Source organism: Podarcis filfolensis (assembly GCF_964270895.1).
Source record: "Podarcis filfolensis genome assembly, chromosome: 14".
Classification (NCBI taxonomy): domain Eukaryota; kingdom Metazoa; phylum Chordata; class Lepidosauria; order Squamata; family Lacertidae; genus Podarcis; species Podarcis filfolensis.
Window position 1 is genome coordinate 11,324,350 of NC_139616.1, and position 27,190 is coordinate 11,351,539.

General features: G+C 45.6%; 2 protein-coding genes across 8 annotated transcripts in view; one reads left to right on the forward strand and one right to left on the reverse strand.

Annotated features, from left to right (window-relative positions):
* The window catches only part of GLDN (gliomedin), a 37,378-nt gene extending 32,730 nt beyond the window's left edge, over positions 1-4,648 (forward strand). Inside the window, exon 10 of the mRNA XM_083586655.1 lies at positions 2,425-4,648. Within this exon, the coding sequence (XP_083442781.1) occupies positions 2,425-2,944 (520 nt within the window). The 3' untranslated portion in view covers positions 2,945-4,648. The remainder of the gene's footprint in view (positions 1-2,424) is intronic.
* A 2,245-nt stretch (positions 4,649-6,893) lies between these two features.
* The window catches only part of DMXL2 (Dmx like 2), a 103,887-nt gene continuing 83,590 nt past the window's right edge, over positions 6,894-27,190 (reverse strand). For 4 of the 7 annotated variants that reach the window (XM_083586065.1, XM_083586063.1, XM_083586066.1 and 1 more), the window contains 13 exons: positions 26,088-26,289; positions 25,087-25,204; positions 24,014-24,076; positions 23,514-23,600; positions 22,518-22,639; positions 19,791-19,944; positions 17,095-17,155; positions 15,683-15,810; positions 14,307-14,384; positions 12,396-12,487; positions 12,243-12,295; positions 9,770-9,987; positions 6,894-8,907 (listed from right to left, as the gene is read on the reverse strand). In XM_083586065.1, coding sequence (XP_083442191.1) covers positions 8,698-8,907; positions 9,770-9,987; positions 12,243-12,295; positions 12,396-12,487; positions 14,307-14,384; positions 15,683-15,810; positions 17,095-17,155; positions 19,791-19,944; positions 22,518-22,639; positions 23,514-23,600; positions 24,014-24,076; positions 25,087-25,204; positions 26,088-26,289 — 1,586 coding nt within the window. In that variant the 3' untranslated portion in view covers positions 6,894-8,697. The remainder of the gene's footprint in view (positions 8,908-9,769; positions 9,988-12,242; positions 12,296-12,395; positions 12,488-14,306; positions 14,385-15,682; positions 15,811-17,094; positions 17,156-19,790; positions 19,945-22,517; positions 22,640-23,513; positions 23,601-24,013; positions 24,077-25,086; positions 25,205-26,087; positions 26,290-27,190) is intronic. The other 3 variants (XM_083586068.1, XM_083586067.1, XM_083586069.1) reach the window with 1 other exon arrangement.

Here is a 27,190-nt window from a genome sequence, read left to right on the forward strand (position 1 = left end):
TCAACTCAACTTTTGGAAGATTCTCAACAAACTGTATCAGCCCTTTTTTGGGCACTTTTTTGAATTACATTTCAGGGCTTCCTGATCTCTGTGGCTCAGTTATCCAAACATTTCCAGTATATATTTTTTTAAAAACAATGCTTTTGTACTTCAGAGAGTTGCTCATCCCGGCTCTGAGAGGGCAAGAACAAGACCAGAATGCTTGCTCAGTTTCCTTGCTTGGAAACAATTTTTGTTTTTATTTCCTGGTCCCAGTTTATTTGATTGGATTTCAGAATTTGCCACCCAAGTCATTAGAACATAAGAAGATTCCCAATGGCCCATCTAGGGTGTCATCCTGTTTAGGGAAGTTTTTAATGTTTGGTGTTTTAATGTGTTTTTAATATTCTGTTGGGAGCTGCCCAGAGTGGCTGGGGAAACCAAGCCAGATGGGCAGGGTATAAACAAACAAACATCATCATTGTCATCATCATCATCACAGCAACCACCCAGATGCTTGTGGGAAGCCCAGAAGCAAGACACGAGTGCAAATCTCCTCTTGTGATTTCCAGAAAGCACATTCAGAGGCACGCTCCATTTTAGCCACTGATTTCCATGGAAATCAGTCCAGTCTTCTGCTGCCTGTAAATTGGACATTTGCCATCCAAATGGCATCTAATTTGCAGGCATTCATCTAATCCCTCGGGACATAAAACCTATTGGAATTTTGACAGATTGAACAAAGGACTCCATTTTTTTTGGTAACTGAAATGACTCACACATGGATCCAAACTTGTATGAGCTCTCCAATCTGCCTGTTTCAATGTTCTCTCCTCCTCTTCTCCCCAGAAAACCTTTCTTTGGTGATCTCTACAGAGGCCCCATCCGCACTATGCATTTAAAGCAGTATCATCCCACTTTAAACTACACTTTCTGGGAAGGGCAGTTTGTTAAGGGTGGTTTATGTGGTTCAGAGACTCCTATTCCCATCACAGAGCTACAATCCCTCTTCCCAGGGAACTCTGGCAATTGTTGCACTACGAGGGGAAGTAGGGTATGCGTGGTATAAAAAATAGTCTACTTTGGTAAAAAAAATTATTCATTGCTTCCTCCTGTTTTCCCCCTGGCCCCGTCCACCACTGTTCACAATGTTTTCAACACTGTGATACATCACCAGTTGAACCACAATATACCAATATATCACGATGTCTGAAATAAGGATGGAGCTCTGTGGAGGCATCGGCTGGCATAATAATAATAATAATAATAATAATAATAATAATAATAATAATAATAATTTTATTTATATCCCGCCCTCCCCAGCCAAAGCCAGGCTCAGAGCGGCTAACAACATTAAAATGATACAACATTCTAAAATCATTTCATTCTAAAATCAATTCAAATCAGATTAATGGCAACCAGTGGGCTAGAGTTCTGTGAGGATTGCCAAAGGAGGGGGTTAGACCGTGCCTTGGCCAAAGGCCTGGTGGAATAGCTCTGTCTTGCAGGCCCTGTGGAAAGATGTCAAGTCCCGCAGGGCCCTAGTCTCTTATGACAGAGCGTTCCACCAGATTGGAGCCGAAGCTGAAAAAGCCCTGGCTCTGGTTGAGGCCAGCCTAACCTATCTGTGGCCCAGGACCTCCAAGATGTTTTTGTTTGAAGACTGTAAGGTCCTCTGTGGGACATACCATGGCTTTTCCTGCATTGTGATTTTTGCTGGCGCTTGCTCTTGTGATTCGCTGCCCCTTGCAAATGGCAGAGGAGAATTGAGCCGGCTGAGTTAAAAGGGGCTGCAGGAATCGAGAGAAGCATTGGCTGGCTTCACGGTTTTTTCTGCATCGTGATTTTTGCATAGCACACACACACACACACACACCGTGATTCACAATATATTGCCAGGTCCAAAATTTTAATAAGGAATGGGGAAAATTCACAACTTTTCTTAAGACCATTGTAAACAGCTAAAATCATTAGTAGGATTGGAATAGTGCTTGTAGTTTAAGGTTGATTCTGGACTTTGGAAGAGGTAAAGGGTTTGTATTAGCATAAAAGATGTGGGAGGAATTGATTAATAATAGGACCCACAAAGGGGAGGATGGAAGTCCAGGAGATTCCTTGGAATCTTGTTTTTATGATTTATGTTTGATATAGCTCTGTAAAGTTGAAAAACCAAATAAATAAATTTAAAATATATATATTATGCAAGCAATAGCATGATACGGACTTCGGTTTTGGATGATATATTGATATATCACCCAGCTCTGGTAGGTTACCCAGAAGGGAATGTGGACTCGGACAGGTTCCCAATCTGGATTCATGTTCTTCCATTCCTTTCAATATAAAACACACGGAAACAAATAGGGTGTGTTAATTTTGTTTTATAAACCCCTGCCCTCCTGCCGCTTGAGCCGCTCTGAAGTATTTTGCTTCAAACCCTCTCCGCAGGTACGACTTCGCGACACAGTCCTCGCAGACGCTCTCCATCAAAAACGCCTGGTACTTTGAGCGCAAGTACCTCTTCGGCGCTTCCAAATCCTACTTCAGCGTCGCCGTGGACGAGAATGGGCTTTGGGTGCTCTACCTCTCGAGGCCAGACGAACACATCATGGTGGCGCACGTAGACGAGGACACCTTCTCGGTGCTGCGGTACATCAATACCACGTACCCGCAGTCCAAAGCCGGCAACGCCTTCGTCGCCTGCGGGGTTCTGTACATCACTGACAAGAACCACACGCATGTCGCTTTTGCTTATGATCTCTGGAGGGAAAGGCAGCTGGACACCAGCTTTGAGTTGAAACTGTCACTATCCGACGCAGGCTTTGCTTCCAAAGTTTCCCCAACCAAGCAGGACGATTCGTCGTTTGTGCCCGTTCTGGCCATGCTTTCCTATAACCAAGGGGACAAACGCCTCTGCACATGGGAACATGGTTTCCTGATGCAATACCCTGTCCATTTTGTCGGCTGAATACGCTTGGTACCAATCCACGAGGGCCATCTTTGCCTGTCGTCCATATTGGAGATTCGGCTCTCCAAACCTTTCGGTGAAAACAACTGCACATCTCCCATTTGAGGAGAGTCACAAAGCAATGTGTGTACAGACAGGGCGGCTTGTTCTCATCCCCCCTTTGTGTCCCCAGCGTAGATGTTTAGATTACGTAGGCTTCTGTGGCTTTGCAGAACAAAGGCTGCTCAATGTTGTAGCGAGCGGTGCATGCCGGCAGAAGCCCAGAGAGGCTTTGTTTCGCAGAGAGGCTGCGGTGTGGGAGGAAGGCCCTTTCAAATGCCATGTGCTTCGAGCGCAGACGGAGGCATGTGGCACCTCTCGTCAAAGGACACCAGGAATGCGTCTAAAAGCCTGCAGCTCCCTTCTTCTGGGTCACAGTGGCACCATACAGTACATTTAAGGCATGCTTGGACCACTTTCGTGTTGGAACGGTAGTTTTTGTTAAGGGTCCCTGTGGATCAGAGGTCTTGGGTTGTCTTCTAGCAACCCCCGACACCCTTTAACCAACTGCAGTTGCTGGATTTATTTTGGGGGAAGCCAGAGCTGTAAAAGTGGTGCAAGCGTCCTTTTAAATGTATGGCTGGGGTCCATGGCAGCCATTTTTAAACTTGCGAGGGCTGTGCCCGGTGTTCCCTGCCCACTAGCACAAGGCTTTTGCACTAGCAGATGGGAGATTTTAATGTTGTGGAATGGTGGAATCCAATGCAACAGAAACATGTTGCACAGCAGTGACCCACCTGCAGGCAACGAAGTCCTCCTGCTGCAAAGCACCTTGCCAGCAGAAGAAGTATACCACTAAGTGACAAACGTCGCAATGCAACCTTCAGTGTATTGGTCTCTTGGCTGCGTGTGGCTGCTTAGGTGGTCATGCATATTGCTCTATATCAGCCTTTCTCAACCTGTGGGTCCCCAGATGTTGTTGAACTACAACTCCCATCACCGCTAGCTAGCAAGGCCAGAGATCAGGGATGATGGGAGTTGTAGTCCAACAACATCTGGGGACCCACAGGTTGAGAACCGCTGCTTTAAATGGCCTTATGGGCCATCTCATCGAACCCTGATCTCAGAAATTCTAGGAATCTTGCAACCTTAACAGCAGGCGTGCGGCAGCTTTGGCCCTCCAGAAGTTGCCAGGCGACAACTCCCGTCATTCCTAGCTTCCTGAAACTGATAGGAGCTGTTGTTCAGGGCCATATGGAGGGCCACAGGTTCCTCACATGTGCCTTACAGTTTCTGCTCGAATATCTCGTGACAAAGAAGCCACGATTGCCCTGAAGCAGCCTCTTCTCCTGTCAAAACAGCTATTTGCTTGACGTTTTGCCAGAATAGGATGCCCTCCCATTTCAGCTAGCTGTTGTTTTATGCTCTGGAGCAAAAGAGGGAGATGTGGAACATACTGGGGGGGGGGGGGAATGCTTCTTAGAACACCCCCTTCAGCTCTCTTTAACATGATAGTCTCCAGCCCTGCTCTGTCCACTGAAATGTGTCCTTGAATCCGAGATATCATTTCAATTCTCCGTTGAAGTCATTCCCGCCCCCCCCCCCCAGCACCTTTTAGCTGTAATCTTAGCTGAATGTCTCTCTCTCTCTGTGTATATATTTCTCAACTGGGGAATAAAGATGCATGTATGACAATCTTGGCAAATAAAGTGGACATTGGCCCAACTGGAATGGACTTCCTGACTCCTGTTGCAGCCGAACACAGCTATTTTGGAAGGATGTGTCGAACGGCGATGGGCATGGCGGTATTTGTTCAAGGCAGAGAAATGTTTCTCAAAGTGGGAAGTCTGCAAAAGTAATCCGTCAGAGGGCAACCTCTGGAAAAGATCTGGGGGAAAACAGATGCCAAAAACAGAGGTGCACCTACCACTGTGAAGCCAAAACTAACTTACATGCATCCTTGCATTTAATGCACAAGGCTTTTTTAGAAAAGAAATTAAAATAGCATTAGCAGGCAAGTGTGAAAGAGAATTGTACTCTGTGGATGAATGTAAGCCTTCCCTTTCATTTTTGACACTGCTCCTGAGGAAAATCCCTCTTCAAATAATGGGAAAAAAACCAAATGGAAGATGTAGACTCCCCCTTTTTTACACACACAGAATTGCGTGCAAGGAATAGGAGCCCAGCATTGGTGCAAGACGACTGTGGGCAAGACATAGGATGTAGGGAGTGGGGCAATATTATGATGCCTCTGCAGTAGATTGGAGGAGCATGAAGAGAGAGGAAGGTGTGTCCTCTCTGTGTTCTAGGATGCATCTGAAAGTTCATACATTATAAAATCTAAAATAGCGCTCTGTCTTTTCTTCATGAAGCTTATAAGAACACCACGGGACACGGGTGGTGCTGTGGTCTAAACCAGAGCCTCTTGGGCTTGCCAATCGTAAGGTTGGCAGTTCGAATCCCCGCGATGGGTGAGTTCCCGTTGTTTAGTCCCAGCTCCTGCCAATCTAGCAGTTCGAAAGCACACCAGTGCAAGTAGATAAATAGGTACTGCTGTGGCGGGAAGGTAAACGGTGTCTCCATGCGCTTTGGTTTCCATCACAGTGTTCCGTTGTGCCAGAAGCGGCTTAGTCATGCTGTCCACATGACCTGGAAAGCTGTCAGTGGACAAACGCCGGCTCCCTCGGCCTGAAAACAAGATGAGCGCCACAAAACCATAGTCGCCCTTGATTGGACTTAACCGTCCAGGGGTCCTTTACCTTTTTTTTTAATAAGAACACCAAGCTTTAGAACAGATTTGGGGAAATGCGGCCCCAGAGGCCTCTTTCTCTGGCCCCACTTTGTACCCCCCTTGAGTATATTTGCCTGGCCGTAAGGTGCCCTTAAGACGCGGGTGGCGCTGTGGGTTAAACCACAGAGCCTAGGACTTGCTGATCAGAAGGTCGGCGGTTCAAATCTGGAAGCTGGAAGCTGCACGCCGGCTCCCTTGGCCAATAAAGCGAGATGAGCGCCGCAACCCCAGAGTCGTCCGCGGCTGGACCTAATGGTCAGGGGTCCCTTTACCTTTACGGTGCCCTTGAACTCATCCTTGCCTGGATGGAAAGGAGAGAGGGGGGTGCATGAAGTAACTAACCTGCTGAATTGTGCCACCCACTTTTGCCTCTGGACCCACCCACTGGCATGTGGCCCCTGGAAAGTTGCCCCGAAGGGAAAGCGGCCCCTCTGGATGAAAGGAGGTTCACCAGCTGAGCTGGGATAGCTCAGTTGGCATAGCATGAGGCTCTTAATCTCAGGGTTGTGGGTTGAATCCCCACATTGGGCAAAAGATTCCTGTTTTTGCATAGGGTTGGACTGGATGACCCTTGGGATCCCTTCCAATTCTACAATTTAAAGTGCTGGCTTTGACCTATAAAGCGCCTTAAACAGCTCAGGACCGCCTCTTTCCATATGAACGTACCCCGGACCCTGATATCATCTTCTGAGGCCCTTCTTTGTGTGCCTCCTCCTCAAGAGGGTCAGAGGGTGGCAACATGAGAACGGGGCCTTCTCTCCAGTGGCTCCCCGTCTGTGGAATGCTCTCTCCAGGGAAATTTGCCTGGCGCCTTCATTAAACACCTTTAGGCGCCAGATAAAAATGTTCCTTTTTAGCCAGTCTTTTGGTAGACCTGATGAACATCCCATACATATTATTATTATTATTATTATTATTATTACTACTACTACTACTACTACTACTACTACTACTACTATTATTAATTTTTTTATTTAAATGTGGCTCTTTTTTGGGGGGGTATTATTGGGTTATTACTTTTATTTTTATTTTATATACTGTGATATTTTTTTTTATGTGAACTGCCCTGAGACCTCATATATTCCAGCTGCTGTCTCCTTAAATACCTGTGGGCAACTGTTGCTATTACGCCTTGCAAAGTCTCACGCTACCACGACGACAAGGACTGTAGGGCATTCCGTGAAATAAAAGGAATTTATTTAACTTACAAAGGTAAAACTAACAAAGGACATTTGCTTTCTTTCCATATATATATATATACTTTGCAGCTTGCACTTAAAATTGCCTTTAGACAAAGGTGCATTTTACTCCATCTCATTCATATATATATATATTTCTCATATATATATATATATATTTCTGATTTAGAATACAGCACAGACACATAAATTCTCACTGGAGGGGGAAAAAAATACAATTTGTTAAACATTTAAATACACAGACATCAGTTCCGTTATATCTTGGTAAAGAACGTGTCTTCCTGTTTTACAACAGAGAAAAATACATCTAAGTATGACAAACAATAGCTGGTATATTACAAGCAAACAATATTGACCTCTGCATAGTTTATACAATATGCTGTGGAAACAGTTCAAGATAACCAATTTTGTCAACTATTCACTAGCTGGCCACATGTAAGCCTGACATTCATCTGAAATGTGGCATGGGTCTATATCAGTAGTTTCTTCTACAGCTTTGCTTTAAGAAAGATCAATCTGTATGGTTTTTTCCCCTTCCTTCTTTTGCTTTTTTTTTTTGCCCTACGTAAAAATAAAACTCAGAACTCAAAAGGATGACTAGAAAGAGGTTTCCTGTTCACAACAAACACTTAGTGCTCACAAATTACATTCCTAACGCAAAAGGCAGGACTCGAAATAATGGCAGGGGGAAGGAGCAAGGTGGAATCTGATATTAGGAAAATCACGGCGCCTCGGATGAAAACAGAGACCTGTGTTGCATTCTCTCCCACCCTCACCTCTCAGTAGTGACTTGAACTGATGTCATAATGTGGATTGGTTTCCTGCCCTGTCCGGCCAGTGGTATGGATTGGAATGTGGAGAAATGCAACAAATTGTATCGGGACAGTGGTCAGCTGTACCAAACGTTAGGAAAGGGAGAGGGGGAGAATGCCACAGGGCCTCCGTTTTGGTGGGCGGCCTGGTTCGTTTCAATATGTCTTCAGCGCAAACAGAAAATCAAAAGTGGCATACGATTCCAAGGAAAACCCCACAGGTTCCAAGGAATGTTATTCTGTGCAAATTACAGTACTCCAACGGTGCATTAATGCTAATTCGGGGAGGGGAAAACATAACAGGGGAGTCTCGGCATCAAATAATATTCACTTCAGCCCACAGTACATTCCCCATTGCACACAGCTTCACGGATTGTGTGGTAGTCACATTTTCATAGTGGCATGACCCAAAATAATAATAATAATAATTAATAACAACAACATCAACAATGTAAAATCACGCTCACTTCGAATACCCTTCATTATAGCAAATCATTTTCAAAATTGGAGGGCGGGGGGGGGGGGCGGTTTGCAGACATGCTTCAACTTAGCGGCAACGATTTGGAAGAGAATATCCTGAAAAGTACATCAAAAATAGCTTACTTTTAGGGATTTTGCTGCAACTGCAGGAGAATAAGCATCTTTTTGCTTACTTTAAGTAAACAAGGCTCATGGGTCACAGAGCACAAGCCCATCGGTCACTGTGCAAGGGACGTCGGCGCCCGTACAGTGCATGCATTCCCACCCCATCAATTCATAAACGCAGTGCTTTAAACGAGAAAAACTAAAATAAAGGTGTGGGGGGTGTCGAAACACAGCTCTTCCTCTTAACTCAACTATATAGCAACTAAAGGCTGCAATAATTAACTCTCGATTATGAAGTGTGGTGACACCCCTTCTTAAACGCTCGCTACGCCACGGTACCGGTTCCAGCCACGTTTCTCGGAAAGGGAATGGCGGCGGCAGCAAAGTCTACAGAATGTCGCAGAGGCTCGACGGGATGCTGAAAGCGTTGGGTAGAACTCGCATCTTCAGGGTACCATCCGCTCCACAGGAGAAGATGCGGTTGCCTTGTGCCATTTCAATCTGCATGACTCCGGTGCTGAGGTTTCGGAAGATGGACTGCTTGGCGTGTTCATGCTTAAACGAGTGGATCAGACCATAGCCTGTCAGCCTCCACACCTGCAGGAAGAGAGGGCGGACAAGGACCTTGTCAGTCGATTTTGGGGACCCGAGTGATCTCATTTTTCTCCTCTAGAGGAAGGAAGGGACAACAGCTCAGTGGTAGAGCTCGTGTTTCGTATGCAGGTGTTCAATTCCTGCCATTTCCAGTTAGTAAATACCAGGTAACAGGTGATGGCATAGGTGTCTCTCCCGGAGACCTTGGAAAGGTAAAGGTCCCCTGGATGTTTAAGTCCAGTCAAGGGTGACTATGGGATTGCGGCATTCATCTTGCTTTCAGGCCGAGGGAGCTGGCGTTTGTCCACAGATAGCTTTTGGGTCATGTGGCCAGTATGACTAAACTGTGTATGGTGCAATGGGACACTGTGACGGAAACCAGAGCGCATGAAACGTAGTTTACCTTCCTGCCACAGTGCTACCTATTTATCTACTTGCACTGGTGTGCTTTCAAACTGCTAGGTTGGCAGGAGCTGGGACAGAGCAACAGGAGCTCACCCCGTCGTGCGGATTCGAACCACTGACCTTCTGATCGGCAAGCCCAAGAGGCTCAGTGGTTTAGACCACAGCTGCTCGGTAAGAGAGACAATATTGGGCCTGGGTGTACAAATGGTCTAGACCTGGTTTAAGCCAGTTTCCTAGGCTCCAGTCCTAGGACTAAATCCTCAGAAGGTCCCTATCCTAGGACTAAATCCTTATAATGTGGGGCAAGACCCCCGGGAGAGGGGCATACTCAAGCACACATAAATGCTGGGTCTTAGACAGCACATAAGAGTCGGTCACGACTGGACCTAATGGTCAGGGGTCCCTTTACCTTTACCTATCAGAGGTTACAGAGCACAAGTTCGCCTGAACTTCCGCTTACCTTCACATTGCCTTCTGCGGAGCCCGTGCAAAAGCACTCTTCGGAAGAGTCGAGGGCGAGCGCCTTGATCGAAGAGTCGTGGGCTTGGAAGGTGTGCAGGACCTGCCTCTGCCGGATGTCGAAGATGGAGATGTGCCCTTTCCTGCCTCCTGAAATCAGCAGCTGGTGCTTGGGTGCGTACTGTAGCACGGTGGCACCGTGATCGTGACAAGTGAAGGCTGAGCGAGGAAACAAACGACCAAGCAAGATTTAAGTAAATGGTTATTATAGCCTCATGCAAGTCAGGCTGGTCCTTCTCTACAAACTTGGGGGGGGGGAGTAGGTGAGTGCCAAAGAAAAATGGAGCCAAGTCAAAAAGTGACCGCTAAGAAACAAGAGGGAGGGGACTGGTTTCCTTGGGGGAACTCCTGACATCTACAGGCTGGGGAACACTCTTCCCGCAAGCATCCTCGCTGCTATATTTGATTGAGAACAAGCAATACACCACTACCTGAAAATGATTTACAGATGGAAGAAGAAGAAGAAGAAGAAGAAGAAGAAGAAGAAGAGGAGGAGGAGGAGGAGGAGGAGGAGGAGGAGGAGGAGTTTGGATTTGATATCCTGCTTTATCACTACCCGAAGGAGTCTCAAAGCTGCTAACATTCTCCTTTCCCTTCCTCCCCCACAACAAACACTCTGTGAGGTGAGCAGGGCTGAGAGACTTCAGAGAAGTGTGACTAGCCCAAGGTCACCCAGCAGCTGCAGGTGGAGGAGCGGGGAAGTGAACCTGGTTCACCAGATTACAAGAGTACCGCTCTTAACCACTACACCATGGTATTTAACTCTGAGTAGACTTGCTAAAATGTATAAGCCTGAATCAGATAAGTGCTGGAGATGTAACAAGGTTGAGGGTAGCAAGGGGAAACAAGCTGGTGGCCAATCACTTCCTGATTTCCCTAGACCCCTGGTATCTGCCCTTTCCTTGCAACACCTGGGCCTCCCTTGCAACATTTCACATTTTCTAGCCAAGCACAGGTTATTACGATGGAGGCCATGCCTCACCAAGGCATACTTGGCAGCACGGAAAGCCATCCAATTAGACTTTGATTTGATTTTGACCTGTTTTTAGGAGGTAATTTAATTATTGTTTGATTTTATACTAATGTTATATATTTGATGTTTAGCAGCCCTGAGCCCGACTTTGGCCGGGGAGGGTGGGATATAAATAAAAGTTTTTTTAAAAATATATTATTATTATTATTATTATTATTATTATTATTATTATTATTACTACTACTACTACTATTCTGATTAGTGATGTTTTGTCTTGGACTTGGCCAAAGTCTGGAAAAACTGAAGATGCTTTTCTGATTTCCAGGCTTTGATGCGAGGGCAGGTGGTGCGGCTTGCTACGAATCATTCACATATATATAACACATTTTTGAATATTCAATTAAACAACCTTAAAACATCAATGATTCCCTTCTTCTCATTCCATGGTTCATTTTGCACAACATAAATCCCTTACATAAACTAAACCATTCAGTATTCCATTATTATATCCATCAAAACTTATTTACACTGTTGAAGCTTGCTACAACAGAGGACAAGATGGCTGAACACTGTTCTCAAAGCTACTAACATGAGTTTGAGCAAACTGCGGGAGGCAGTGGAAGACAGGAGTGCCTGGCGTGCTCTGGTCCATGGGGTCACAAAGAGTCGGACACGACTAAACGACAACAACAGTACATTGGTACCTCGGGTTAAGAACTTAATTCGTTCTGGAGGTCCGTTCTTAACCTGAAACTGCTCTCAACCTGAGGTACCACTTTAGCTAATGGGGCCTCCCGCTGCTGATGTGCCACCACCGCGCAATTTCTGTTATCATCCTGAAGCAAAGTTCTTAACACGAGGTACTATTTCTGGGTTAGCAGAGTCTGTAACCTGAAGTGTCTGTAACCCGAGGTACCATTGTAGTAGTAGTCGTAGTATAAAAGGTCCATCCTCCCCATCCACTGGCCATGTTGGCTGGCACCCATGGGCATCAGTGTCTTAAACCAGCAATTTGTATCTGAGTTGACCGTACCTCAGTGGTGGCAGGCATCTGTGAGGTTAGTGGGGCAGAAGGCAGCGATCCCAAACGGTAGGTGGAGCCAGAACCAATGACAAGCACAGCCGCCCTGTGATTGGCTGTAGGTATGACAGCTGGCAAGTGGTGGCTGGTAGAGGGCAGGCTGCAATTGGTGGGGCAGTGCCCCATTTGCCTTAATGGACCAGCCTCCACTGCTGTACCTGGCATGACTGCCAGCGGCAAACATCTGGGCACCTCCAACAAAAATATGAGCTTGTGGAGCACATGATCACTAGCAAAAGGGCAGTGCACACCACCATCCGAAAGGACCAAGCAAGACTCCTAACCACAACTTACAGGAATGCATCTTGAATCACTTGCACATCACAGAGTTAATACAAAGATGTATTGCAATAAACCTACCATGTATGAGGCTGTTGGATGGTGACACCAAGGTGTCCCACAAACACACATTTCTGGAAAGAAGAAAAGACACGCAAAAATAAAATTAGTATTGCTTATTCTCCAAGTGTACCGATCACTCCTTCCTCCCATTTTTTTGCACTTTGGACAGACCTGTTGTCACTGGACTGCCCAGAGGTGGCTACTAGACTCGAAGAGGTAATGAATGCAAAGTCACTTGTGGTTTTGCTGTGGCACTGCCAGCTCTGAAAAAGAAAGCAGAAGAGACACAGAAATGCTATCAGGCACAAGGTACGAAAGGGCTCGCGCCAACTTCAGAGGGTTCTGCGACATCAGCGTCACAAGCAAAATGTCGGGAACACAAATGTTATAGCTTCAGATTAACAATGTAATGGCAGCTTGAAAACGAACAGGAAATGGAACTAAGCAAGCAATTAACCCTCTCATTTATAACTGCCATTTCTCTTTCTGCAATTGCTGAGAAGATGATTAAACAATAATGAAAATGTGAAAGTCTTAAAAGGACATTGCACTCATAAATTAAGGGTTTCCTGTGCCTTGCAAAGTTCAAAAACCAAACCATGGTTAACCATCTAGTGCAGGCAGGGCCATACCCCAAGAAACATGGGTTTGCTTCTTTGCTTGAAACACTTTGAAAACCACCGTTCATTGTGATGGATTCTAAGGCAATGTACGGCAATATAAATAGAACAGAATAAAACATCACAATTGGCATCCTTCCTTAAGAGAGTAAAATTAAGGGGCAACAGAACACTTAAACCTATGAAGCAAGGAGGCACCATAAGATAAATATAAACGCCTGGGCGAAGACGAATGTCTTGATCTGATACTGCAAATGTTGCTTCTTTGGGAGGGTGTTCCAAAGAGCACCCCCCTAAAAGGCTTCCCCCTTTCTATTTGTGTAACCACACAGTTGCTCTATGTTTATTTTTATTTAAACATTTCATTAAGGAGCTCAAGGTGTATAGAGGTCCCCTTGTCTCCATTTTATTCTCACAACAACAACCCTGTCAGGCAGGTTAGGCTGAGAGTGAGTGAGTGGCTGGCCCAAGGTCACCCAGTGATCGGATGGGGATTTGAACCCTAGTCCTTCAGGCGTTATTCCAACACTCCAACCATTACACCACTCTGGCTATATGTGCTGATTACAAAGGGATAGTAGATTATTTACACTCTGCATCCCAAGCTATTAGTCGCCTCCCCACACCCATAACTGAGAACAATCTTTAAACACAGAACGATAAATCTCCCTCTGCTTTTTGTCTGACTTCCCTTGGGAAGAAATATATATGAATTTTTATTATTACGGTCACAGGCCAGTTCCAGCTCACTTACAATATCAGGAAAATCATAAAACACAACAGGAATACATTGAATTGCAGTTGAGTATAACAGAGACAATTCAGATATAGCGGCAGTTAACAATATATATTAAATCTTGATCACTAAAATATAACCTAAAATTGTCATTTAAAACCTTAATCATTTTGGTAGTACAGCTTGTTCCCTAAGTTTTATGGCAGTCACACAGAATTTGGCCTCCCTTAGCTTGATCTCTAGATCCTTGTCCTCTAGAAGAAATATATATACGTATCTGAAGAAGCTTATACCCAGAACAAACTTAGTTGGTCTCTAAGGTGCTACTGGACATTTTATATATATATTTTAGATATGTCGACTGCATCAGACCAACACGGCTACCTACCTGAATCTATTCCCTTAGGAAGGTCCATGTCACCTCCTGGGAATCAGAGTTCAAAAATCAAGTTCAAATCTGCATGCATTTAACACTGCCCTTTACAGAGGCTGCTCTCCAGGCACTGCAGGACTTGCAGACGACGGTCAGGAATGAGGAGAGTCAAAAGCCAAGACATTTGGAAGCCACTAGGTTGGGGAAGACTGCTGAAGGTACACCGAAGAGCCAATTGGAAACTTGCAACCAAACTGACTCCTTGGATTTCCTACTTTGAGTTTTCCTAAAACTTGGGGAGTGGGACCAGAAATGAGGTCACTCAAAATAAAAACTTGGCTTGATTTACTTACCAGATAAGGTTTAGGATTAGCTGCAGTTTGGTTTACTTGCCAGATACTTAAGAATCCCTCTCCATCAGCCACACCACACTGCAAGAGACAGACGCCACTCATTTCATAACAGAATTCATGACTTTTATGAAAACGGTGTCAAGAGCAGCTATTTTTTCAGGAACCAGGGCCTATATTGCTACTGTTATTCCAGGCTACTGCCGTGGAGTGGTTGGACGCAGAGGAATGGTGGAAGGAACCAGCTGGGGAACCACCAAGGGAAGAAGGCTCGGAGACTGGGGAGTGGTGGTAGGACAGCAGTGAGTGGTCAGAGGGAGAGGACTGGGAAGAGGAGGTGCTAAAAGCTGAAGGGGAACAGGGCTTAGTGAGCAGGGAGAGTCTGTGGCAGAGAGAAGTTCAGAATCAGAAGTGGAAGTGGAAGCAGGAGAGGAGGGAGGCCAACAGGCAGAGATGATTCAGATTGGTGAAGTGTCACAGGTGTCTCCCTGTCCTACTGCGACAAGCCCCCCTCCCCACTTGTCTCCCAGAACCAGAAGAGGCATAAAAAGGGCAGAGGAGAGGTTGGGTTCGCGCAGATGCAGTCTCTGATTGTTTGGGGGAATCCCTGGAAAGGAGGGGACTTAGGCAGATGTGGGGAGGCAGGGTCCTTCAGTCTCAGCAACTGATCCATGGGGCAAGACCTACCGGGGGTGAGCTGCTGTGCTCATGACACTCTGCCAGTCTGTGCATATCATATTTTTGCTAATAAAGAGTTAACCCCAACTTGCACAGTGTGATTCACTGCTGGCTCGCTCCCAACAGCTGTGTACTTAACGTTTTCTTAAATTCCAGTGGCAACTTTTTGCAGCTGTTAGATGGGATAGTTTATTAGAAACCAGGAACCATCACTCTAAGCCAGAAATGGGGACACATGTGGCCCTTCAGGTGTTGTTGAGACTACAACTCCCAGCATCCAACAACATTTGGATGGCCACAGATACCTCATCCCTAGATGGGCATACAGTCTGAGGTTGCAGAAGGCAGCTCCCTATTTCCCTTTGATCACAGCTCTGTGGTCAGCACAATTTTGTGCTTGTTCTCTTTTTTAGAAAATGCTTGCGACCAAAGTTTAGCAATGCACGTTTCAGTAATGCTCGTTAACAAACTCTTAACACAGCTTGTTGCTGTGTTTATGCTTCTTCCATTCAACATCTTTTACCTCTACTGGTGTGACTGGTCCTATTCTAATGACTGCAGAACACTGTCCTTTAAGGAAAGGATCTCCAGAATAATAAACAGTGCAGTCCTACTAAGCAATGGGCCTTAATCCCAGTTAAGCAGGCATAGGCCAGAGGAAGCCTCAGTGCTGATTCAGAAGTACAGATGGGACCACTCACCTTATTGCCCTGAGAATTAAAATACAATCTAGTAACCCGTGCATTGCCTGCTTGTCGGAAGCACACCAACTGTTGTGGCCTTGTCCATTCAAACATCCGGACACTACCATCCTGGGCTCCTGTAAGGTCTGAGAAACACACAAGAGACCAAGTTAACATTTCACTAAACGAAAGAAGAAAATGCGATAGATCGCAATTAGGTAAAGGACCCCTGACCATTAGGTCCAGTCCTTGTTAGGATATTTCCGTTCCACCTTAAAAGGGAGCAGGATGTTTGTGTCACAGCCTGCGCATTTCCTGTTCACAGGATGTTTATGTTTTCTGTTGCTTTCGTTTCCCTCTTGGTGTCGAAGACACTGAAGCAGGCAGTCATGTTTTTTTTGTTCTGATCAACGCTGAATAAAACTTGTAAATAATGCTCTCCTGAGTGCGACTTTTGCTGTGCATTATCTGCTGATAGAGTGTGCATCAGCCCAGGAATGTGGGAAACTATTTTCTGGAGCTCATGTCGCTAATTGCTGATACTGTATCTACGGGAGATCGGTGGACGTCCGGAGGCAGTGATGGCCTTTGTCTCCCTGGCAGTATCCCAACAGTCCTGACCAACTCTGGGGTTGTGGCGCTCATCTCGCTTTATTGGCCAAGGGAGCTGGCGTACAGCTTCCAGGTCATGTGGCCAGCATGACTAAGCTGCTTCTGACAAACCAGAGCAGCACACGGAAACGCCGTTTACCTTCCCGCCAGAGCGGTACCTATTTATCTACTTGCACTTTGAGGTGCTTTCGAACTGCTAGGTTGGCAGGAGCAGAGACTGAGCAATGGGAGCTCACCCTGTCGCAGGGATTCGAACCACCGACCTTCTGATCGGCAAGTCCTAGGCTCTGTGGTTTAACCCACAGTGCCACCCGTGTCCCAAGATCGCAATTACTATACCCCTATTTCCTGCTCCTGTAAAATCTGCTCCAACTACTTTCTCTCAGTTTCCTAACTTTTTATTCCCAATCTTCAATCTGCTAAAAAAAAGAAAGTCAGCAGGAAAATTCATATGCATTTCTGCACATATTTCTCCTAACAAATGCGTTTTTTGGTAAACAAATCTGCCCAATATGCATGGTTTTGAAAGTGATTTCCCCTAAAATACAAAAATAATGTATCTTACTTTCGATGATATACACAGTTTTGTGTGTACTTTGCCCCCCACATGCACAACTTTTGTATTCCTTTTTTGGTGGGAGAACTACGCAGCAAGACTGGGAGAAGGAAATCAAAAGACGGCTGCATCTCAGTTTCTGTACTGGGCCAGGAATTGCAGATTAGTTAGGCTCCCACGGAACTGCAAACATATTACATTTCTCCTCCCCCCCCCCCATTATTTCTCCCGCAGTTAGAACTGCTGCACAGAAATTACTCACAATACTGATGGACTGGATGGGAGGTCATTCTCTTAACGTTATTCAAATTCCGCTTGATGAGCTTCATGCAAAAGAAATTGAAATCATAATCAATCCACTTTTTCTACAAGTCTGGGCAATAAAACATATGCAAGAGTAAGAGATTATGTGGGTTCCGGCATCTTTTCCTATTCAGATGTCCTAACCCTCCCTGCACTAATTTGGAAGCATCTCTCAGTGAGCTTGGTGCGATTTATATCTGAGTGGATAAGATTGGGCTCTGTGAACCAGTGCATCAGAGCAAAATCTCGCATTTCAGTTCAGAGGATACAAAAACTTATGGAATATGCAGAAATGGCAAAACTTACCAGAAGAATAAGAAATCAAGATAACAAACTTTTTATAAAAGAATGGAAATGGTATATTGAATATTTACAGATAAATTGCAAACAGATAAAAACATCGGCAGGATTATTGTAATAACCTGCAGTTTCATAAGCATAAGAGTATATATATAAGGTAGCAAATTAAATGAAATTAATTTAAGGAACCGCAGAAAGAGGGGGAATGAAGTCAAACTTGGAAGTGTTAAAATGATTGTAAAATTAAAAACATTTGTGCCACCTCAGATCTTTTGATTGGGGGGGGGGGAGAGATGTCTGTGTGTGTGTTGGGGGGGACGGGGACGACCATTTGCAGTGGTGTGAAGCAAGCAGCTTGATCCATGAGCTGAGTTGCTGCACATGGCTATTTTGACAAAGGGAGCAATTTCAAAGCAGCCTTCGTGCCCTGGTTGTACAAAGGATGGTTTGTTGGCCCTAACTTCTCAGCAGCAAAGATAAAATAAAATTAAAGAATTGAACATGTTGGTCATTTTATCCTACACACTCTCCCACTTCCAAACATTCTTGGCACTTCCTGCTATGTGAAAGAAAATGCAAACTGCATTATGCATCCTGGAGTTAAACAGCACATAGTTTTTCTTTGATCAGGACATCCTTTATGATGGGGTAAAACTTGCAATTAATTTGGCATGTGTTGCCATCTAGTGGCCATTACACCATCTCATATCTTTTATGGAAATAAGGGGGAGGTGGGACAAAGGGCTGTATCCAAAGCTCCCTGTCTGCTAGCACACCAGGAGACAGATAGAATAATAGAATTGTAAAGCTGGAAGGGACACTGAGGGTCATCTAGTCCAACCCTCTGCAATGCAGGAATCTCAGCTAAAGCATCCATGACAGATGGCCATGACAAGTGAGTTTTAATTGTTGAGCAACAGAGAAATCCAGTGGAGAAACTTGGGCAACAGACTATTGTGCAAACAAGTTACCAGCTATCTGCTCATGTAGTTAAAAAAGTAAAGGACCCCTTTACTAAAGGCGACTATGGGGTGCGGCGCTCATCTCACTTTTAGGCCGAGGGAGTCAGCGCTTGTCTGCAGACAGCTTTCCGGATCATGTGGCTAGCATGACTAAATCGCTTCTGGTGCAACGGAACACCATGACAGAAACCAGAGCGCACAGAAACACCGTTTACCTTCCCGCCGGAGTGGTCCTTATTTATCTACTTGCACTGGCGTGCTTTCAAACTGCTAGCTTGGCAGGAGCTGGGACAGAGCAACGGGAGCTCACCCTGTCGCGGGGATTCAAACTGCCGACCTTCCAATTGGCAAGCCCAAGAGGCTCAGGGGTTCAGACCACAGCGCCACCTGCTTCCCTACCTGCCTATGTACTGTCTTGCCACAGCAATGTTCCACAATGCTTGTTATTCATGGTTGCTAGACATGATGACTATTGCTTTGCCTCCACCGCTGGAGGCTGAATGCAGGGAGCGGGGAAGTCTCTTGTGCTTGGGTCCTGCTTGTGGGTTTCCCCACAGGAACCTGCTTGGCTCCCAGTACATTTCCGAGCACAATTCAAAGTGTTGGTGCTGACCTTTAAAGCTGTAAATGGCCTCTGCCCAGTATACCTGAAGGAGCATCTCCACCCCCATCGTTCTGCCCGGACACTGAGGTCCAGTACCGAGGGCCTTCTGGCGGTTTCCTCACTGCGGGAAGTGAAGCTACAGGGAACCAGGCAGAGGGCCTTCTCGGTAGTGGCGCCCGCCCTGTGGAACGCCCTCCCATCAGATGTCAAGGAGATAAACAAATACAGTGGTACCTCGGGTTAAGTACTTAATTCATTCCGGAGGTCCGTTATTAACCTGAAACTGTTCTTAACCTGAAGCACCACTTTAGCTAATGGGGCCTCCTGCTGTCGTTGCACCGCCGGAGCACAATTTCTGTTCTCATCCTGAAGCAAAGTTCTTAACCTGAAGCACTATTTCTGAGTTAGCGGAGTCTGTAACTTGAAGCGTATGTAACCTGAAGCGTATGTAACCTGAGGTACCACTGTACCTGACATTTAGAAGACATCTGAAGGCAGACCTGTTCAGGGAAGTTTTTAATGTGTGACATTTTGATGTATTTTTAATTGTTGTTGGAAGCCGCCCAGAGTGGCTGGGAAAAAAATATTATTATTATTATTATTATTATTATTATTAGCCACTGTCTGAACAGGATGCTGGACTAGACGGGCCACTAGTCTGACGCAGCAGCCTCTTCTCACGTTCTTAAACTGGCTTTAACTTAGAGCTGCAGTGAGTGCAACCCAGGCTTGTTTGAAAACCTGTGGTATGGCTGATTAGAACAGCCACACGGAGACACAGTCACGTACCACGCCAGCTCCAGTACTTGTTTGCCCGCTGCCCAACCATGGCATAGACGAAGTTGACGAAGAGGAGACAGGCTGCATCTGAGCCACTGCAAAGGACGCTGTGCTCGACTGCGTGAGCGTCGTGGTAGAGCCACGGAAGTCGAGGTCGTCCGAACTGAAAAGGTGAGAAACAGAGCATTAAGATTTAGTTACTTTGTCTTAAGAGAAAGTTGGTGCGACACTGGCTGCACCTACGCTTTTCACAACGGATAATGCAGTATATGTCAGGGGACTGCCATCAAGAGAGGGGAGGGAGGCAGGAACGTACAGGCAGTCTCCCCCTTTGCTGAGCAGCAGCACCTCGTCAGAGACTGGTGAAGGCGAAGCCTCAGGAGAAACGGAGGAATAGAGAAGGGCGGGTGGTGAAGCAAAGGCTCACACATGCTGAGGTGAGCCACAACACCGCTCCCAGGAAAACAGAAAGGGAGACTGACGTGCTGCTCCTGTCGCATAGTTCTTGCCAGGGAATTAAACATAAGGAAAAGAGGAGGAGAAGGGGGTTGCCCCGGCTTTTGTGCTGGAGAGGAAACTGGAAGAAAGCACTCTCGGAATCTGCTAGTGATTGAGGCAGACATGGATTTTGGACTTCTGCACTGTACATAGTTTTGCACCAATAAAACCTGTAAAAGGCAGGTCGGAGCCTGGCTGTTTACTTCGTGAGCAACCATACGTATTCCTGACAGTATATCTGCAGGGCAATCCTACCATTTATTCACAGCCGGGGTTGGGAGCGGGGAGATGCAGAGGCAGAACAACTGTCATGGACACTGCCCTGATCGTTCGGCTACAGGCAAGACAGTAGGTAGTGTTGGAAAGCTTCTTCCTTCTTCCTCCCATTATCAGTATGAAGTAATCTAGGAAGCTTACTTGTGCAACAGCTCTGTATTACCCACATTAACTGACAGCAGTTTTCCAGGGTTTCAGACAAGGGACATTTCCACCGCTAACTGGAGATGCTGGGTATTGAACCTGAGACCTGAGCATGCAGACACCAATCTGGAACCTCTCCTGATTCAGATCTTACAATGAAGTAGAGCTGTGTGCCATCAGTGTAAAGGTAAAGGTAAAGGGATCCTGACCATTAGGTCCAGTCGTGACCAACTCTGGGGTTGCGGCGCTCATCTTGCTTTATTGGCCGAGGGAGCCGGCGTACAGCTTCCGGGTCATGTGGCCAGCATGCCTAAGCTGCTACTGGTGAACCAGAGCAGCGCATGGAAACGCCTTTTACCTTCCCGCTGGAGCGGTACCTATTTATCTACTTGCACTTTGACGTGCTTTCGAACTGCTAGGTTGGCAGGAGCAGGGACCGAGCAATGGGAGCTCACCCCGTTGCGGGAATTTGAACCACCGACCTTTTGATCGGCAAGCCCTAGGCTCCTTGGTTTAACCCACAGCGCCACCCACGTCCCATAGGCCATCAGTGTACTTGGTGGCTATTCCAAAACGCCTTATGACTGCTCCCAATGGTTTCATATAAATGTTAAATAGCACTAGGGAGAGGATAATATGCTGAGGAATCCCATAGAACAAGTGCCAGAGGTCTGAGGAACACTCACCCAGGCTACTCTTTGGACACAGCCCTGGAGATACGGACAGAACCACCATCATACGGTGCCTCTAGTACACATCCCATGTCATGTCCAATGGTATCAAAAGCCACTGAGAAACCATGCAGAACTAACAGGGTTGTAATCTTCCTGTCCCTCTCATGATAAAGGTCATCCAATTGGGCAACCAGGGCCAATTAGATTCCAAAATTGTGTGTGAACCCAATTTGTAGTGGATCTAGATAATCTGTCTCTTCCAGGAACACCTGCAGTTGCCTGTAACCAAATAAAATCCTGGAGGATACAGGCAGGGTATGGAAGAAACACATTATCTGTATGCCTGTCTGATCCTAACCCCCATTTTCGCTGGCCAGGTTTAATTCAAGTCCATCAAACCTCCTTTGGGGAAGGTTCTCCGGCAGGGTGGAAGGAGAAAGAACTTGCTCATGTGAAGACCACCTGGTGGAAACCCTTACAGATATGGTTCTTAATTGTAAACTATATGCTGATCTCCGTCAGCAATTTCTAGATCAACTCTGTATACCCAAATGGAAACCAGAGTTGGAGGTCATACATTTTCTATTACTGGGGAATGATCAGGAGCTCACCAAGTTAGTGGCTAAATATCTCTATTTGGTTTTTTGTCATGAAATACACTGCAGATGCCTGACCTCCCTGGAGACCTAGAGATGCGACGATAGACTGCTCTGCCTCCTTTCTTTTAGCAAATGTTTTTTGCCACTGGGGAAGTGGTCATTCTGTATTGATTTGTTTTGGGTGTTTGTATGTGATGCCAATAAAAGGTTTGATGATAATGATGATAAACTGCTTTCGATCAGAAAAATGAAAGATCAGGAGTAGCTGGGCCTATAGAACAGGCCTGTGGAGGGACGCAGGTCACATGGAAAGCCTGCTCATTCACAGAAGATCAAAGTATATGCAGTCCGTTCTCAAGTTATGCAGAAAACAAGGGGCATCCCCCCGCCTGCATGTCCATAAAGAGCCTCGTTGAATAATGCAGTCTTGCCAATGCATTCTGCACCAGCTACCACTTCTGTATCAGACACAACAGCATATTCGAGGTATTTATTATGCATTCAACTCTCCAGTTAAATAGAACCACAAGGCATGAATAGCCAACCTTTTAGATTCTCGGTCAAACTCCTCTCCAATCCATATGTAAGACTGAGCAGCCAGCAGGGCTGTGACATCAAGTTCCTGAACATCATGCGTGGAAGCTAACACTATCTCGTTGATGTTTGCCTGCACAGCACAAAAGAGAAAAGCGAGACGCTTTAAGCCCTGGGCCCTACGGCAAGCACAAGGACATTTGACAATCAGTAACTTTATTTAATTACGTTTATTTGTTGCACTTACATCCCACATACTTGGTTCTTCCGCACCCAATTAATCCCCACAATAACCCTGCGAGGTAGGTTAGGCTAAGAGGCGATGACCTCTGTGAGCTTCATGGCGAAATGAAGATTTGAACCCTGGTCTCCCAGCTCTTAGTCTGGCACTGAACCACTACACCACACTGGCTTTAAAGCAGTGGTTCCCAACCTTCTTTTGGCCATGCCCCACCTAAGCATCTCTAAAATCCTGATGCCAACCTGCCCCCCCGGTGACATATAATTCTTATTATTCAAAAAGTGAACTCCTATTCATGTGGAGGAAGCCTAAAGGCCATAACTTGGTCTAAACAAGCTTCCAAAGAACAGGTTTTCATTACCTTTAAAAGCCAGTATTTGTCAGGTTCACCGGTGCTCAGAGAAGGTAGTGACCCAAAACACCACTCCGAAAAATGGCGACCACTCCAACTGAGCAGCTACTGAGCAGTCGCATTCAGGGGGAAATTCCACAACTGTTGACTGAGCACTCCCAGAGCGCTAATCCCCCTGAATGTGCCCAGTGCATTTTCTGTTTAGATAACCTCTCTATTGTCACCAGCTGACTGCCGTGTACATTCTGATTTTAATTTTTAAAATGTGTATGTCACAATACATATTTATATACTGTATATGAGTCCCCTAGAATCATAAGAAATGCAAAAAATCACTGTTAATAACTCATTCTCAAATTGCCCCACATTGGGAACCACGGCTTTAAAAGGAGGCCGGGAGAGGAAGGACTTTACCTTATTGACTGCAAAGGCCATGATCATATCAGACTCCTTATGTATAATTTTTGCTCTTCCTCCAGGGTAACCGAGCTCTGCTTCGACCTACGAAACATTACAATGGGATTTTTTTTTAAAAAAAAACAGGTTCAATGAACTGTTTTGCAGTGGTATGAATCAACTGAAAAGACAAGACGCAAAAGAAGCATGCAGAAGAAGATTAATAGCTGTGTGGTTTTGGCAGAAACTCGTCTTTGGGCTTCCATGTACTCTCCAGAGCGTTCCAGGAGCCAAAAGATGTTATGTTTCCAATCCTGACACATAAAACCGGCGTGCAAGCGAGTGACCCAAGGTGTTATGCAGCATATCTCAGCATTAGTACACTGGTTTGGATCCCAACAGAGAGACTGCACAGATCTGTGTTGTTATTGTCACTTTAGCAAGTGGGAGTAAGGAAAGGAAGCCCCAGAGAAGCTTCAAAAGTGCAGTGAAAGGTTCGGGGGGTGGGATACTACTACCTTGTGTTTGTAATCGTCCGCTACGCTGTTGTGAATGACCTGCTTCTTGCGATCTTCTACAGACTATATGGCACCACAGTCACAAACACAAAACACATGCACAAACAAATACAAAAAGGAGAAGAATGAAAACGTTCCAAGCTGGTGTTTAAAACGACACCAGCTAACCATTACACAAATGCTTTTAAGGGCAGGTGGGCTGAAACAAATTCACTTGGAAAGCAACGCCTCCATGATGAATGCAAACACATATGGCATAGTAAGCAAATAATAATGAAATGAGATAAATGCACACACACACACACACAAGCTTCTTACTAGCAAGGTTTTCTTACTAGTTAGAAGTTTCGTGGCCCGTAGTATGAAAGAGGGAGGGAGGCAGACTTAACACAAAGAACTGAAATAGGAAACAGGGTGGGCTTGGTCCAGGTGAAATGTACCTGATTATTAAACCATGGCTTGGCAGCAGGGAATACTATGGGCGTGCTTTTGAACTGTTAGGTTGGCAGGAGCTGGGACAGAGCAATTGGAGCTCACCCCGTCATGGGGATTCGAACCGCCAACCTTCTGATCGGCAAGCCCAAGAGATTCAGTGGCTTAGACCACAGCGCCACCCGCGTCCCTATCAGCCATAGCAGGCATGACCAATGGCCAGGGATAATGGGAGCAGCAGTTCAGCAACATCCCAAGGGCTAAAGGTTCTCCACACCTGCTTTACACTGAGACTCATATCCTGCGAAAGTCAGCTAATGCGTGTCATCACCATTTACGTAAGACAATTTGTATTGCTCTTATGGTATTTTGTGTTCTATTGCATTTGTACTTATTGATGTACGACTTGATATGCTTGATATGAATGGGCAATACAAATATATATATGTGTGTGTGTGTGCATTTATAAATGAAAAATGAAAAACACAGTGCATAGTCAGGCTCACTTTAACACACCACTAAAGCTAATTGAGGACAAAAAACCCAGTCATTATAACACTAAAACCAGCAAATGATTTCAAGGCAGAAGAAAACATAACTTCAATGAGTATCATTTGAGTCTTTCTTCTTTTGCACATTACCTCGCTTTGCTTTCTTTTCTTGGTGAACGTGTATCGGAGGAAAGTATCTTGCAGTAATTCTTGCTTCACCAGAAAATGCCACAGCCTTTTGGCTGGCTGTGCTGAATAATCTTTTGATCTGGGGGGGGGGCGGGGGAGAAGGGTGTTACTGTAGAATTCTCTTTTTCTTTTAACAAAAATACAAGGAAGGATAAAACTGGAAGAAGATAAAAAGAGCCCAATAAAATACTAGAGGATACAGGCAGAGTTCGAAAGAAACACATTGCTTGTGTGCCATTCTTAATCCTAAGGACCTGTCAACTGCTTTTGATCAGGAAATGAAAGACCAGGCGTAGCTGGGCCTATAGATCAGGCCTGTGGAGGGACGCAGGTCACATGGAAAGCCTGCTCATTCACAGAAGATCAAAGTATATGCAGTCCGTTCTCAAGTTATGCAGAACACAAGAAGCATCTCCCCAAAGAGAGTCCACAAGGAGCCGCTGTGAATAATGCGTTTCATGGAGTCTCATCCCATTAAAAGCCCACGCAAAACCAAAACAGAAAAAGCTGCTGAAAGAAGCAAATAAATCAACAAAGCACCACCATATACCATAATGTAAACCAAAAATAAAGGCCACAGGCATTTCGAGCTTTATTCTGTAATGGCTTTGGCGACTGCGATCGTCTAAGGTGCAATAAATATATCTTGGAGAACGGGTGAGGTCCCTGCAGACTAGAGGTGGGCAAATATCCCCATCTTCAAAAAAGGGGAGGGGGAGAAAAGAAAGGTCCTAGAACAGACAATTAAACAGTCAGTCTGCGAGCACTCGGAAAAGGATGCTGTGATTACTAAGACCCAGCTGTGCTGCCTGGGATTGATGGAATTTTGAGTACAACATCTGGAGAGCCATGAGTTCCCTACCCCTAATTGAGATGATCATGTCTGTTAATAAAATTAGTTCACTTTCCACTAGAGCCCACAGTACTACTTCCATTTCTGCGGGGGCGGGGGGAGAACCTACTTGAATGGTGTGTTTTCAGGGTCAACCATTGCTTTTATTCGGGCGGCAGCTGCTCCTGGTCCTATTCCCGCTTCAGTGAAACAGGTATTGATATAATTGGGTGGTGGGCCTTCAAACTGGTCCATTCTTTCTTGAAGGATTTGCTCCCAATTTTCCAAATTTTTAATCACAGCGATACCGAGAGGTGAGGTGACTGGAAGATCTAAAACAGCAATTTAAAATTCATCAACCATTCACACAAAATTGTACGCATTGGCAACAACAACAAAAGGTCCCCTCCCACAGAAGGACTCAGGACAAAGGCCCATGCACAGATCCGAATAAGACTTTGCATAAAACCTCCCTTGTCCTTGATCTGCAAGCTGCTGTTAGTGCAGAATGTTGTAGCGTGATTGCTGTCAGGAGCGAGATCTTGTCAGCGTGTAAGACCTGTGTTCAGCGATCTATACTGGCTGCCAAATTGCTAGCAGGTCAAGTTCAAGGTGTTACAAGTATATCTGAAGGAGCGTCTCCACCCCCATCGTTCTACCCGGACACTGAGGTCCAACGCCGAGGGCTTTTTGGCGGTTCCCTCACTGCGAATAGCCAAGTTACAGGGAACCAGGCAGAGGGCCTTCTCAGTAGTGGCACCCTCCCTGTGGAACGCCCTCCCACCAGATGTCAAAGAGAACAACTACCAGACTTTTAGAAGACATCTGAAGGCACCCCTGTTTAGGGAAGCTTTTAACGTTTGATGTATTACGGTATTTTAATATTTTTTGGGAAGCCGCCCAGAGTGGCTGGGGAAGCCCAGCCAGATGGCAGGCTATAAAGAATAAATTATTATTATTATTATTATTATTATTATTATTATTATTATTATTATTATTAAGCCCTTAAGAACTTGGGAACAGTTTACCTACAAAATCACCTTACCCCATATATGCCCACTTGGGGGCTTTGATCGGCAGAAGGGCCACATAAAACCTGTTCTGCATTCGTAAGAACTTCATCTTACACTTTGGAACTCCCCACCTAGTGAAATCAGGCAGGTTCCTTCACTGCACTCTTTTTGGCACCTGCTAAAAACATTCAGCCTACCCAGACACATAGAATGTTGATTA